Source organism: Puma concolor, chromosome C1 (assembly GCF_028749965.1).
Source record: "Puma concolor isolate L17-30 chromosome C1, mPumCon1.1.hap2, whole genome shotgun sequence".
NCBI classification, from domain to species: domain Eukaryota; kingdom Metazoa; phylum Chordata; class Mammalia; order Carnivora; family Felidae; genus Puma; species Puma concolor.
In genome coordinates this window covers 76,235,473-76,250,510 of record NC_141674.1, presented here as the reverse complement: position 1 = coordinate 76,250,510, position 15,038 = coordinate 76,235,473, and the positions used below count along the sequence as shown (strand labels likewise).

The following is a 15,038-nucleotide window of genomic DNA, read 5'->3' as shown; positions in this document are numbered from 1 at the left end:
TTAAGAGAAACTTAATTAGTGCGGGACTACAAACTTCAAAGAACAGAATAAACCGATATCATGGAAGTATCACCGTTACTCAAGAACCAGTAAATGTTAATTTTTAAAACCCCCTGAAAGACAAATGTATACTAAAGAGTTAATGAATATAAAAAAAACCCTTAAAAGTCCATTTGAAAACTGGTTGTTTAGAATGAAGAAACCATTTTCCCACAAAACAACATGGAGGTTTTTAGACTCTTAGGGAAGCTCATAAAATCCAATCCCTGGGTAGTAGGTCAAGTATTAATATTGCTTTGGAGCTTAATCACTGCTCATAATATGGTTTACTTTGGGATGCTGGCAGTATACTTCTCTGTACAACATCTGAATAAATGGGCAATTGTCTAGATAAGAAAAACCTGGTTTTCACCATGACAGTCAACTACAATTGTATTAAAAAACCACCACACATGCCAAACATAACAAATTTTCAGTCTGTAAAATATACTCCATTGGTCTCACTGGATTGACTCTATAACTTGCTCTGCTGAGGTGCCTCAATTTCTATAAATTTCTTTGCTCTAACAGCATGCTATTTTTTTCTATACAAATTTTGGCTCTAGTTTTCTAACACATGAAGCCACATAACCACCTATAAGTCAGGGTGTGCTGATCTCTTTCTAGCCCATTATTGCAAAACATCCTCAAAGGACTTTTTCCCCCCAAGTTTGTTGCTCACAGAGCCAGTCTTACTTCTTTGTCACTGGGTTTATGCTAATTATTCTAAGGATGGTGCTCCCCAAGTCTTATCCAGTTCTAGAAGGCTGTGGTTACTCTCTGATATTACTAAAGGAAAATTATTTGCTACTGGCTTCTTTTTCTACTTTCGGGGGAAGATCTGATTTTTATCACCTCCTTATTAATTACCCCACACAAAACTTTCCTCTGTCAGTTTTTGGTTCAGTTTTAAATTGCAAGTTCATGTAATTGTTTTTATTATTATGACAGTCACTGAATCCTTAGAGCTGCTGAAGCATATTAATGCATCCACTCAACACGTTTCTTGAGTGCATGTCAAGTCTAAGACATGCAGGTGGGCAGCACAAAGATGAATTAGACACGCACCCTGCCTTTTAGCAACTTGAAGTCTTTTAGTAACTTGAAGTAGGCGTGATGAGATATGCTCTTGACATTTTCTGCCACACACTGTGGCTGAAGTGTCAACAAAGGGTCATGCTAATTGCTTTAGCAGTTCATAAGGTCCTAGGTTCCAAATGCTGTAGGATTAAATTCTTTGTCTTACGTCTGATGTCAGAGTCGACTTAAATCTGGAAGCGTCAACCTAAGACACGCTATTTGCAGGAGCACGGTGCTCCAAGGCATTAGTGGTAATGCTCACTTTAGGTTAATAGTGATGTCAAGCCTTATAAAGAGGATCCAAGCAAGAAAAACTGCAAGAGACCATACTCCCTGTTCTCTCTCTGTACCTGGAACACTGTCCTCCTCTGTTTCCTGTCTGGCATTTTCTTCCTCTAGATACCTACACACCTCCTTCTTTCAGTTCCTTTAATTCTGCTCAAATGGCACCTTTTCAGAGAGGACTTCCTTGACCACCCTATTTAGAGTAGGACACTTGTCACTCTCCTAACATGGCTTTACTTTTCACAATTCACTTATATCTAATGTTGCACTTTAAATTTTTCATTTTTTTGCCAGGGACTTGTCATGTTTTATTACCACCTAACCTCACTGCTTGGCACTATTTATTATATGTAGAGAACAAAGGAACGTTGTTTGCATGACACATGGATTCTTGAGCCATTCGCTTTCTGGAAGGGCATCTCTAAGAAGAGAAAACTCACTACTTTGCATGACATTTTCAGAAAGTTCTTGACTTTTTGAGAGTCTGAGTTTGTACTCAGCCCAAATCTTCTTTCCTAGAACTTCTGCTATTGGTTCTATTTGGTGTTCTAGGACACATGGAATGGTTTAAGCCATTTCAACTTTCCACAAGGCAGCCCTTCAGGTGTCTGCTGTCTATTCTCATGTTCCCTTCAATCTTCTCAACTTTAGGCTAAGTGTACTTCCACCAGGCCTCAGACAGGGGCCGTGGGTTCCTCTCGTACTGGTCACAGTCTCTGAAGTTACGGTGTGAAACACCCACAAATGAGTATAGTATCTCTGTGATTCAAAGGTCTCAGCTCCTTCCCACAGCTGTTGGATGCTCACTATACCTTAGCACATGGCAAAACATGTCTCATCTACTCTTCCTTGCTCACTCACCCCTTCATTCCGCGGGATGGCTTCTGGTGAGCACTCACACCTGCCTGTTACTGCTCTCGGTCATGGGGATATAGGATAAATCTGACAGATGAGGCATGGTCTTATGGAATTTATGTTACTAGGAATTTATGTTACTAGATTTTTGCTTTTGAAACAAAAGGATGATAAATCTTAGAGTTAGTGATTCTTCTATTTGTAAAACTTGGAGTTAAGAAATTTCCAGCTTATGAAATCCAATAGAAATATTTGTACAGAGATTTAAAAGTTTATAACTGAAAGAAAAAGGATGAGATTTAAATGGAGCACCTGACTCATATTCTATAAAGAACATTTGAATAAATTAGTTTATATAGTTGGGGTGGGCTGAATGTGTGTGTGCGCGCGTGTATGCGTGTGTGTGTGTGTGTGTGTGTGTGTGTGTGTGTTAGTGAGAGGGGAACCTCAAGGGCAGAGGCTTGAATTATTCATATTCTTCAGTGCACAGTATATTATCAGTTCACGCAAAGCCCCTTTCTTCCTCCCTCCTCTCTCCCCTCCTCTTCCCCCTCCATCTCTTTCTTTGTTCCCCTGTGCCATTCTAATCCCCCCCCCCCCAAGTGAGCACTTGTCATATAAATTTTGGTATAAGTTTATCAAATTTCTCAAAAAATCAAGCTGGAATTTTATTAATATTGCTTTTGTTTCATAAAATAATTCATGGGGACTGGACCTCTTTGTAATATCAATTCTGTGCTAAGGGCACATAATATCTTCCCCTTAATTAAAATTGTCTCTTATGTCATTTACTAGACATTTTAAAGTTTTCTGTGAAGTTCCTGTGTATCCTTTGTTAGCTTAATTCCTACATACATGATAGGTTTGGTGCTATTTTGAATGGTATCTTATTTTTTTGTTAAATCTTCTAGTTGGGAGTGTTTTATTACATATTTTAAAAAGTGAGCACAAAACAATAATACTGGGTAAATTTTTTTAACTATACAAAGGCTAAATGTTCCCAAACAACAGAAATTTTAAATATAACAAAAATGTAAGAGTTTATAAAGAAAACATTACCACAGAGGGAGAAGGCACAGCAAGCACTCTTTATATTAAACAGAGGACTCCAGATATAAACTAGAAATTTCCTAGCCTTACAATTAAAATGCAGTCCCAGTGCTAGCCAAATCTTTTGATCTCAGGGCCCCTGTGTGGCTGAGATGACCCACATATCATCAGTGTGGTGTCCTCAGTGAAATGGAAGAAGGGGACTTGAAGAGGAACCAAGTGAGGGCAGGGGAGGGCTAGTCGGTGTTTGGTTGGGAGGATTAGAGGACTGGGGAGGGTCTCCAAGTTCAGGACCCTGATTAGAAATACAAGATCATGCCCTCCATATCAGAGCAAACCTACTCAACAGAGACCTTTAAACATAGGTCTTGGTGAATTACAATCCAGGCTCAACAACAGAGACTAAATCTCCTTTGCTTCTTATAGGAAGAAAAAAAAAACCCACAAAAAATCCTAAAGCCTATCAGTGCTGTGCTATTGAGGGAAAAGGTGTATTATTAAACAATCAATAGGCAACACGATCATAACAATCAATAATAGTGAGATAAAGGGAAATGTTCCTCCTTCACTGACTGGCATTGGACGGCATTAGACGATCTAAGAAAAGCATTTAGATTCATACCCCATGTTAAACCCAAGAGGATGAGGTGAAAGGCACTCATATATTATTCTGGTGGCCAGGGATTCACTGCCTATTCAGTTGTCAAGGTGAAAGATGACAAGAGTCATGTTCTAGGGAAGATCAAAAGTATCAGTCTGAATAAACCACCATAACAAGGAAGTCCTAACTAAGGCATATTTTTGTTACTTAGATGTAACAGGGACTTTGAAATAGTGCTTCTCTTACAGGACCTACCACCATCTTACAGAGATGGGAAAGGGTGCTCTTTAAAATTATTTTTGCCACCAAATGATTTCTGTTTATATTCCCCAAAGACTCAGAGTAGAATGATGACATGAGGGTACACAGAAACTTCATAAAACATGATCTTAGATGAGGGTTTCATTTCGAGCCTACCCATTAGTGCCATCTGCTCTTTCACCAGGACTCTGAATTTCACCAAACACAACAGGCTAAGTAAGAATTTCTGAGTCTCCATTTTTAAATTCAAATTTGACAAAAGAAAAAGATCAACTAGAAATCCAGACAGTATGGGACAGAGAATGGGGGGGGAAGGAGACAGAAGCCAGAACTCAGGACACATTATCAAAGTGAACTCTTTTGAAATCATTCTGGAGTCTACAATTTTTACCACCTGTACTTTCCTGGGAACTGCCTGTGAGCATTTTCACCTGAAGGCCATTGTCGTGCAACTGACATGGACGGCTGTAACTCAGAGAGGTGGAACTTACCTTCAATATGTACCAAAAAATCAAGGTGGGACTCAATTCCCACCAATAAGCCAGATGTCCCAAACTCTTCTCCAGTGTAACTCTGCTGGCCGGACTGCTCCTGGGGATTGGATTAAGTCCCCGAGGATTTTTTTGTAGGTGCTTTCAAGTCATTGAAATCATTCTCTTGGCTTTTTTTTCTTTCCTAATTCAGAAAGCAGGAAATATCTTTCTTGTGTAACAGTCACAAAGCAGTCCCCTTGGGCTTCCAGGGGGCTTGTTTCTTCCAGTTCCTGTTTCTGGTTTCTAACTACTAACTCTATATTTGGAACAGCCTGCCTGGGGGCTGTTTTGGATTTGGTCATAATAAGATAACCTGGAGTCACTGAGCAGAGATCTAAAGCAATCTTATTTTTCCAGGAAGCAATGTGTTGACCTTTCAGGATTTGTTCCATTTTATTGAGTGTGTTGAGTTTTTGAATAGCGTTGTTTATAGCAAAAAGTTGGGTGTTTACACTACTGGTCCTTAAGGGTGTATGACTATACAGGAATAGGATATGCACAGTCTCCCGGTTCACAATGAGTTTACATTTGCTTCTTATGTGGACGGACGTAATCTAAGGAATGCTCTTTATACATTCTCTTATTCCATGGCAGCCTTGAAAATAGCTACTTGCTTGGAAATGGACAAATATTTGTCAGAAGAGTAAGACCAGAGTGTTGACGACAATCCTTTTACATCAGAGCAAAAAAGAATGAACACTGATAACAACTTATTGATAGATAACAACTTCTTCCTTTCCCCAGTAGTTTCAAAATGCATAGTGTTAAACCTATATGAACACAATATTATAGGAATAAACAGATAATCAACTTGCCACTGGACAAAGCCATTTGAAGAGTCAAAGAGACTCTTACCACCACTGAGCACTCTTGAAACCCTACCTTTGATTTTTTGCTTTGTCATGTTTTTGAACCATAAGAGTAACTTGTTTTGTAAATAAGATCGGAAAAAATTATCACACTTTCATTTTACAAAGGGAAACCCAAGGCATAAAAACACATTTTATGATAAGATTTTATGATTATTTAAATTATTGCCTTGGGAATGGGAAAGGAATTTGAGCTTCACAGAGAACCTTTTGTTTATGAAGTTATCAGTCATCAAGTCAATTTCAGAGGATTATGATATCAGAACTAAAATAAGAGTGCAAATTCTCCCCCCAAAGAATATTACTTTCATGTGTAATATGGATATATGAGATGGTTTTACTTTAAGTAATTTATACCATATTTTATTTCTTGTTTCTTTAATGTTTACTATAGGTTAAAAGTTATTCTTTCTTATAGTAGGTGTACAGTGAATCATCTTTTAGAAAATCTAAGATGTAATTCAGGAAATTCCTTCTTTTTCTAACTTTCTATTTTCCCTTTTGGTCATTTTGCCCTTGTTTTTATACTTAAGATCCTGTGTCACAATCCAAAATTTGGCCATATGATCTGTGCAGTTGTAATGCTTCCATACTATTCCAGAGCAGTGTGCACAGCGTTCATGAAAAGACCCATTCTGGAGAATCAACAGCAGATTGGAAAATCCACTGTATCCCTCTTGGCTTTGGGACAAGTCACCTAACCTTTCAGATAAAAATTCTCATCTGAAAAATGGGACTAATTTACTTTTACAGTTTCATTCTGGGAGCTAAAATACATGCAGATTCTAGAACAGGTTCCCTTATCAGGGTTACTCAATGCAGATGCGATTAGCATTGGAGATAAGACAATTCCTCTGCTATGCAGGAATGTCCCACCCACCATGAGACGCCCTCTATAACGCCATTGATACTCATCAATGAGGGCTTTGTGAAATGATCATACTAAATCTTTCGTTTGTGCTGATTTTTCCTTCCACTCCTTTAAATATATATATATATATGTATATATATATATACACACACACACACACATATATATGTGTATATATATATTAATTCACATATATATACACATATACATACACATATGTATATATGTGTATATATAAACATATATATATGTTAGTTTTGTATATTTATTCGTTGAGACTGAGTTCAATTTTCATTTCCTCAAGTTCCTAACTTCCAGCAGCTGAGATGACACCATATTTAATGCTCTTGAAGTCTACCACCATTGAGGTGCTTACATGCTGAGTGGCATTGCTTATGGATTTCTATGGTCTTTTGACTACTAGCAATCTGAGGTCAGGGGCTGTATTATATTTCTCTTTCAGTGTCTAGCACTCTACACAATGCCTGACATATTGTGGGTACTTGGGGATGTTGTTGAATCAAATGGTCCACCTCCTACGAATTCTGAGACTGGTAACCTTCATATTCTGACACAATCTTCCTTTGAGGCATTTCACATTGTTTAGAGCCTTGACTTCTCAGACTATACTTCCCATATCTAGATAACTGGGGTCTGTTTTCTTCTAAAGACTATGAGAATGAAACAGGCCTGTGTGTGAAGGGACCAGGTTAGGTCAGTATCTGATACGCGGTGATGCTGGGTGGGGTGCTAGGTGGGGAGTTCCAAGAGCTACAGCACAGCAGAAAGATGCAACAGGGCTGTGCTCCAGGAACAGGATTCTGACCATGACACAGGAACAGGCGCTCCAGTCGTGCTTGAACTCACTTGTCCCTTCTGAACTTGCTATGGGTGCACTTCTTAAAGGATGTTCACTGTAGATATTTTCATCGGTTCTTGCTCTTGTTTTCATTTTGTTCCAGGTTAACTACTAGTTTTTATGGATAGTCTGTGTGGTTTCTCTTTTCTGCATTTCATCCTGCCATGGGATATGCCAACAAGAGAAACGATTCCAGGCCCTGCCATGGTAATAAAGTAAAACAGGCACAGAGTCCTCCTGCTGATCTATGTCACCTCCCTCTGTGACTTCCCAAACTGGCCATTCTAAATATTTGCCTTTCTCCTCAAGGACCCTACTCCAGGCCTCCTTTCTTGCCACATCCTATGGCCTCCCGTACCCTCACAAGCTCTCTCCAGATGTGTTGCTTTCTACCTCACAGAAGCTAGTAGGTGCAAACTCTCATCTTTCTGTGCCTCGCCCCTGCCCCTCCAACCAAATGCATCTGTAGCCATCATTCCCATTGTGGTGGAAGATGCCCCCTCCCCCCAAATCAAGGGTTGTCCTGCCACTGGATCCTGGATCCATCACCTCCTCCTCTGTGAAGATGACCATCCTTCACTTACCCTGAGCTCCTTCCTGAGTCTTCTATCCAACTTCTGACTTAACAGGTCTACTTGGATATCTAACATATAACTCAAACTTATGCTCAAAAACAAGCTTTTTCCAGTTGTTCAGGCCTAAAAATTTTAGTCATGATTTTTTTTCCCTCATACATCACATTCAATCTTTCAGCAAATCTTACAGCTTTTCCTTAAAAATATATCCAGAACCTTGGGGTGCCTGGGTGGCGCAGTCGGTTAGGCGTCCGACTTCAGCCAGGTCACGATCTCGCGGTCCGTGAGTTCGAGCCCCGCGTCAGGCTCTGGGCTGATGGCTCGGAACCTGGAGCCTGTTTCCGATTCTGTGTCTCCCTCTCTCTCTGCTCCTCCCCCGTTCATGCTCTGTCTCTCTCTGTCCCAAAAAAAATAAATAAACGTTGAAAAAAAAAATATATATATATATCCAGAACCACTGCTTCAATCCTGGTGCAAGCCATCTGATTCATGTCTTGCCTGGATTTTATTGCACTAGCCTTCTTCTTTTTAATGATCTTTAAAAATTTTATTATTTATTTATTTATTTATTTATTTATTTATTTATTTATTTATTTTTAGAGAGAGAGCATGTGAGTGAGGGCGAGGGGCAGAGGGAGAGAGAGAATTGTTTTTCAATGTTTATTTATTTTTGAGAGAGAGAGAGGTAGAGAGGGATGGGCAGAGAGAGATGGAGACACAGAATCCAAAGCAGGCTCCAGGCTCTGAGCTGTCAGCATGGAGCCTGATGTGAAGCTCGAACTCATGAACAGTGAGATCATGACCTGAGCTGCAGTCCAAGGCTCAACCGACTGAGCCACCACGCGCCCGAGAGAGAGAATCCTAAGCAGGTTCCACACACAGTGCAGAGCCTGACATAGGGCTCAATCCAATGACCCTTGGCTCATGACCAGAGCCGAAATCAAGAGTTGGAGGTTCAAATGGACTGAGCCACCCAGGTGCCCCTACACTAGCCTTCTGAAATTAGCCTTCTAAACCTCCCTGCTTCTATCCTTGCCCCCTCTACTGTATTCTTAACAACTAGAGTGGTCTTGTTGAAATACAAGTTAGATGACACTCCTCTGCTTGAACCTCAAAACATGTTCCATCTCACTCAGAGCAAGGCCCAAACCTTTACAGGGACCTACAAAGCCCTGTGTGATCTGCAACTACTGCCTCTCAGGCCTTATTCTTCTACTCTGTGCCTAGCTCACTCTGCTCTAGCCCACTGGCCTGGCTTTCTTCAGCATGCCAGGGACATCCTTGCTTCAGGCTTATAACATCACCAGGGGTCCTTCCAGGTTTATCTCAACATTCGGACTTTAAGATTATCCTAACACTCATCTGGTACCAGAATCACTTAGAGAGATCCAGGATTAAAGTCACAGCTTGCCAGCAATGTGGCATCAGGCTTTCTACCTTTGGAGGAACCTTCTTAACTGTCTGTGTGGGATCCACACCCTGCCCAGGACCTCGTCTCTCCCCAGGCCCCTCCTCTCCGGATCATCTCAGGCACAAGGAAAAGAGATCCACTGGACATGGGGGTCTGCATTTACCCTGGCTTAAAAGGCTTATTATGCTCCAAAGAGACTAATCTCTGGTGTAACTCAATAGATACACTTTCTGTGTGTCAAGGGACATGCCCTGTTATAGGTGTCACCACAATCACAGAAGTCCGGTGGTGTGGCTTCCTACCGGGCATTTATCATTCTTCCAGTCCAGATGCAGTTGACCAAACAGTAGTCATTTATATCACAAGCAACGTTGCCTAGTAACACAGCTAACATTCTACTTTTATCAGGTCTCCAGGGAAACAGAGCTAGAAAGCTGAAGAAGTCAAATGTCAAGTTCTCCTGGAGAAGGGCAAGGAGTCTGTGAACACTCTGTCCATGTGTCTTTTGCTTTTGCTGTTCCCTCTGCCGGGGAGGCTCCTCCCTGGACATCTGCGTGGTCTGCTCCCACACTTCCTTCATCAGAAGTCACCTTCCCAGTGAAGGCTTCCTACGTGAGAATTGCAACTCCTAATATCACCTGCTGACACCATCCATGTACGCTGTATTTTCTTTTTCATTGTCCTTATTACCTTCTAATATATATAATTTATGAGCTGGTTTGGCTTATTTTGTTTTCCCATAGAATTTAAAGTCTATATGGCTGGGGCATTTGTCTTTTTTCTCCTGCACTGATAATTCTTCGCACCTAGGACAGTGCCTGGAACACAGTAGGTTCTTCAACAACTATTTGTTTTATTTATAAACGAGTGTATGTCTTTTCTGTCTTTCAAATTCTGAATTTTCACTGGTATCCTTTTTTGGGGGGTAGAGAGAGGCCAAATGTTTTCAGCCTACAAATAAAAAGGGGCATGGTGTTAGAGATTAACACGCAGGCCAAACTGCCTGGGCCTCAGTAAAGGTTTTGCCACTCACCTTGGAGGTTTCCCTAATCTCTCAGTGCCTTTGTTGTCTCTCTGTAAGTGGGGATAATAATAGCACCGATATCTCACTGTTGCCATGAGGATGAAATGAGTTAAAATATGTGTCAAGTATTCAGAAGAGTACCTGTCACTTAGGAAGCATTATGTGTTACCATTATTAAAATCAAATTTTAAAAGGCCTTTGTTTCCACTCTGCACCACTTCTAGATATTTCCCTTTCTTCCAAGTTTTTCTTCCTCTCAGCTGATCAACCTGAAAGTCACACCTACGCCAGTCTTTAATTTCCATTCACTTTTCCAACCACTCAAACTATGATTTCGAATGACCCGGGGGCTACTTGTTTCTCCTTAGTCCGTGAGTGAGTTGTATGCCTGCCATCGTTGACCACACATGTCTTTCCACTCTCTCCTGGGTTCCACCTCTCCATACGGCTGCCCCTTCTCAGTCTCCCTCAGAGGCACCCCTTTTTCCTTTGCTCACACGTTGGTATTCTTGACGTCATCTCTCTCTCCACATTCTCCCTGGTGACTCCATTCACAGGCATGGCTTCAACTCTCACGCTGATGACACCCAGTGAGTGCCAGCCCTACTGACAGTTTCCCAAAGGTGTCATGTTCTTCCTCACACCCATGACTTCAAGCTTTCTGTCTCCTTCCTGGCATCTTTTTGTACCCCTGGCTCCGTCTCCCTTAATACAGTTGGTTCTCCAAGTTTTAATACAACCGTCACCTTTTCTCTCATTCCCAAGCCACGGGCCCCTCCTCTGCACTCTCTTAGTGCTTTATGGATGCCCCTATCATAGTAGAACACTTGACGGCCAGTTTATTTAGTTTTATACAAATATATATACATATATGAAAGTGCAGTGAATATGTTTTGGGCTCCCTTCCATGACTACAAACACCATACACAAGTAGAGCAGGACAACTAGTATTTACATGGCTGAAAATCATACCACCAGCTCTTTTTAAAGGTTTCAACAGCTTAGTGTCTTGCTCTGGCTCCCATTTTGATGTGAGTCTAGGCACCTACCTGCAGAGTACATCCGAACACACCGATCATCAGCATAGCTACCGAAAGGTAGTCGGTAAACACATCCCACCATGGTTTCAGCACACGGAAGGCAGGCTGCTGCTCAGAGAACTGTCGGAATTCTGTCACCGGAATCATGTTTCTGAGAAAGGAAAGGCTGTGAATTAATTTCTCTTCATGTACAACACACCACATTAACAGCATTTGACGTGCTGCTTCAACCCATGAGAAGCAGTGACCTGAATTAGTCCAGGAGTTGTCAAGGCACCTTGGTGTTTTATGAAACCATTGAATAACGCCACTGGTAGAGGAAATAAGCCCCACACGGAAATGGCAAATACTTGACTATTATCCCATAAGTGGGTTGCCTTTGGCTCCGCATGACCAGAAGGACCATGGCCAGAGCAGACCATTATTTCCTGGACCTTCCCTTCCCCTAAACAAAACATGAAGATGCCAGAGAGAACAGAGCCCAGCCTTTGAAATGCTTCTGTTATTTATCTTAGCATCCTGGGTTGCTGCTTTAAACTATTTTAAATGTAATCTCAGCATTGGTTTGTGTTAATTATTTACTAGTCTCTATTTGTAAAGCATTTACTTGCCCCCTGGGAAGGCAGACTGCTTTGCCACCTGGCCCTGGTCTTGTAAGATGGAAGGACCTCATTGGTTGTGGTTGTGGTTGTGGTAGGGGGAGGGGATGGCTTGCAAAGGACTTCACTTTTTCTTGCTTCCCATTTTTTGTCCCCGTGCTTTGTAAAACATTCCTTTCTTTTCTTTTTTTTTAACTCTTTTTTTTTTTTTTAATTTTTTTTTCAACGTTTATTTATTTTTGGGACAGAGAGAGACAGAGCATGAACGGGGGAGGGGCAGAGAGAGAGGGAGACACAGAATTGGAAACAGGCTCCAGGCTCTGAGCCATCAGCCCAGAGCCTGACGCGGGGCTCGAACTCACGGACCGCGAGATCGCGACCTGGCTGAAGTCGGACGCTTAACCGACTGCGCCACCCAGGCGCCCCTCTTTTCTTTTCTTTTCCTGTTTATTTCTGAGAGAGAGAAAGCACGAGTGGGGAGGGACAGAGAGAGGGAAAGAGAGAATCCCAAGCAGGCTCTGCGATGTTAGCACAGAGCCCCATGTGGGGCTTGATCTCATGAACCCACAAGATCATGACCTGAGCCGAAATCAAGAGTCAGACGTTCAACCAACTGAGCCACTCAGGCATCCTGTGCCTGTGCTTTTGACTTGATTTCTTTTTCTCTATTTTCTGTATTCTGCATATTTCACCATGAACCTCATATTTATCCTGATTTTCTGCTCTGAGAAATGAGTTGTCCTTGGAAACGCCTATCTCTATCTCAACGACAGAAGATAAATGAGTAGGATGCAACTGAGGCTCCAGGAAAAAGGAGAAAGAGACACATCCTTCTTAGACTGTGTTGTCCTTTCTCATGGCTCAGTCCCACTGCCTTTCCTATGGTTCGGGACTTGAAGTTCATCACCCTGCTACGTGAGAAGAAATGTTCTGTTCTTATGGCAATAAGGGCAGCCAGTGTGGGACAAAAAGAAAATTTCTCTCCCTTTTGCCACCTTTGGATCCAAGAATCTAGCTCTCTGCACCTGTCCTTATTACTCAGTCCTAATTACAGAGCAAGAGCAAGGCTGCGTTTTGCTGCTTATTCTCCCAAGCCTTGTTTATTTTGTGGATCTTCCCTTCCCTCATACTGAATTGAGGGCTGTACAATAAACAGCCCAAAGCCAAGCCAAGCCTCCTCTTTGAGTTCACAGGTGGTTATCTTTGGAAACGATTTTAATTATCCATTCTGTCTTGTTGCTTTAGCTGACTTCCTAAAGCGGCAATCTGTCTTCCTTCTAGGCTTTTTCCTTAACACAGTGTTGAAAATTTCAACTGCCTGCTGCCGCTCTCATCTGTGACCTGCCTAGTTGACATCCGTGCAGCATTTGATACGATTTTCTCATTTTATGAAAACACGACTTCCCTAACTTCATTCTGTTACTACCACTAGGCTGCAAGCTTCTTGAAAGAAGAACCTATATGCTATGCACGTGTGTTCTCAAAACATATGTTGCAGGTAAGCCATACAAGCTAAATTAAGAACTTTGCAGATTCCTAGTGTCCTTGACATTTCAGACTAGTTCATATTTCCTAACACTTCATGACCGCTTTGCTTCCCAGTGAGTCATTACAACCTCACTGCCCCAAGTGTTTCCTACTCACGGTTGGGCCAGTGACACTCACAGAGGCTCTAACTCATCTTAACCTCCGAGTTCTGCTTCCAAAGCAGGCTCTGCGATGTCAGCACAGAGCCCCATGTGGGGCTTGATCTCACAAACACACAAGATCATGACCTGAGCCAAAATCAAGAGTCAGACGCTCAACCGACTGAGCCACATTGTCTCATTCCATTTTGCATTCCCATCACTGACCACAGCACCTGGCAAACAGGAGCAGGGCCTGAACAACTGCTGTTGAGTAAGTGAATGACTGAATTCAGATGCTTGTTCATGGAGCTCTGCTCACCCAAATGAGATTGGAGGTGACCCCAGCCAGCTGCAGTGACAGTGCTAACGAGGGCAGTATACCTGTGTGCTAGTCCACATTCTTTGACAGATTTGGTGGTTGTTTCCTTCATGGTGAGTTCCTGTACACCTTTGGAGGAACTGGGCTTGTTTTTTGAAGTGAGGACCAATCTCAGGAATAAAATGCACCAATGTAAAGCAGTGGCTTTCAAATGTTTTGATCTCAGGTCACTTTCACCCTCTGAAATGTAGAAGGACCTCAAGGAGCATTTTTTTTTTTTAATTTATTTTTTATTTTTTATTTTTTTAATGTTTATTTGTTTTTGAGACAGAGGGAGACAGAACATGAGTTGGGGAGGGGCATAGAGAGAGGGAGACACAGAATCTGAAACAGGCTCCGGGCTCTGAGCTGTCAGCACAGAGCCCGACGCGGGGCTCGAACCCACGAACCGTGAGATCATGGCTTGAGCTGACGTTGGACGCTCAACCGACTGAGCCACCCAGGCACCCCAGGGAGCATTTTTTTATGTGGATCACACCACTTAACATTTACTGTATTAGAAATTTAAACCAAGAAAGTTTAAATATATACACTAAGTTAAAAATAAACCCATTACATGTTGATTATAACTAGTCTCCAAAACAGTAACAAAAAAAAAAAAGAGAGAGAGAGAGCGAGAGAGAAGCATGGCTTTCCACTTTTGCAAATCTCTTTAACATTTGGCTTAATGGAAGATAGCTAGATTATCGTATCTGCTTCTGCATTCTGTCTGTTGCAATGTTATTTTGATCGAAATTTATGAATCCAATAGATAGGCAGTTGGAAAATAGAGTATCTTAACAGCCTTTTCATATAATTGGGGATATTAACTTTTGATATCAAACTGACCTAGTTAGTTGCAATATGGAATCTGAAAACTATATCAACAAACTTTTCAAACTTCATGATATGTTGGTATTTGGTCATCTGGAAAATATTGGATTGCTGAGTTATGCAGATCTTCCAAATGTTGACAAATTATGTAAAAAAAAATCACATTCATTAATATCATTACTGCTTTCACGAGAAAAGTTTTAAGGAATGGGAATTTTTCCAAAATTCTAATCACCACCTGAAAGTTTGAAGTTTGTGGTAGCAAA

At 41.4% G+C, this 15,038-nt stretch overlaps 1 protein-coding gene across 1 annotated transcript in view; it reads right to left on the bottom strand.

Annotated features, from left to right (window-relative positions):
* LRRC8C (leucine rich repeat containing 8 VRAC subunit C) overlaps window positions 1-15,038 on the bottom strand; it is an 82,963-nt gene that overhangs the window by 24,776 nt on the left and 43,149 nt on the right. Inside the window, exon 2 of the mRNA XM_086717483.1 lies at window positions 11,363-11,504. Within this exon, the coding sequence (XP_086573609.1) occupies window positions 11,363-11,500 (138 nt within the window). The 5' untranslated portion in view covers window positions 11,501-11,504. The remainder of the gene's footprint in view (window positions 1-11,362; window positions 11,505-15,038) is intronic.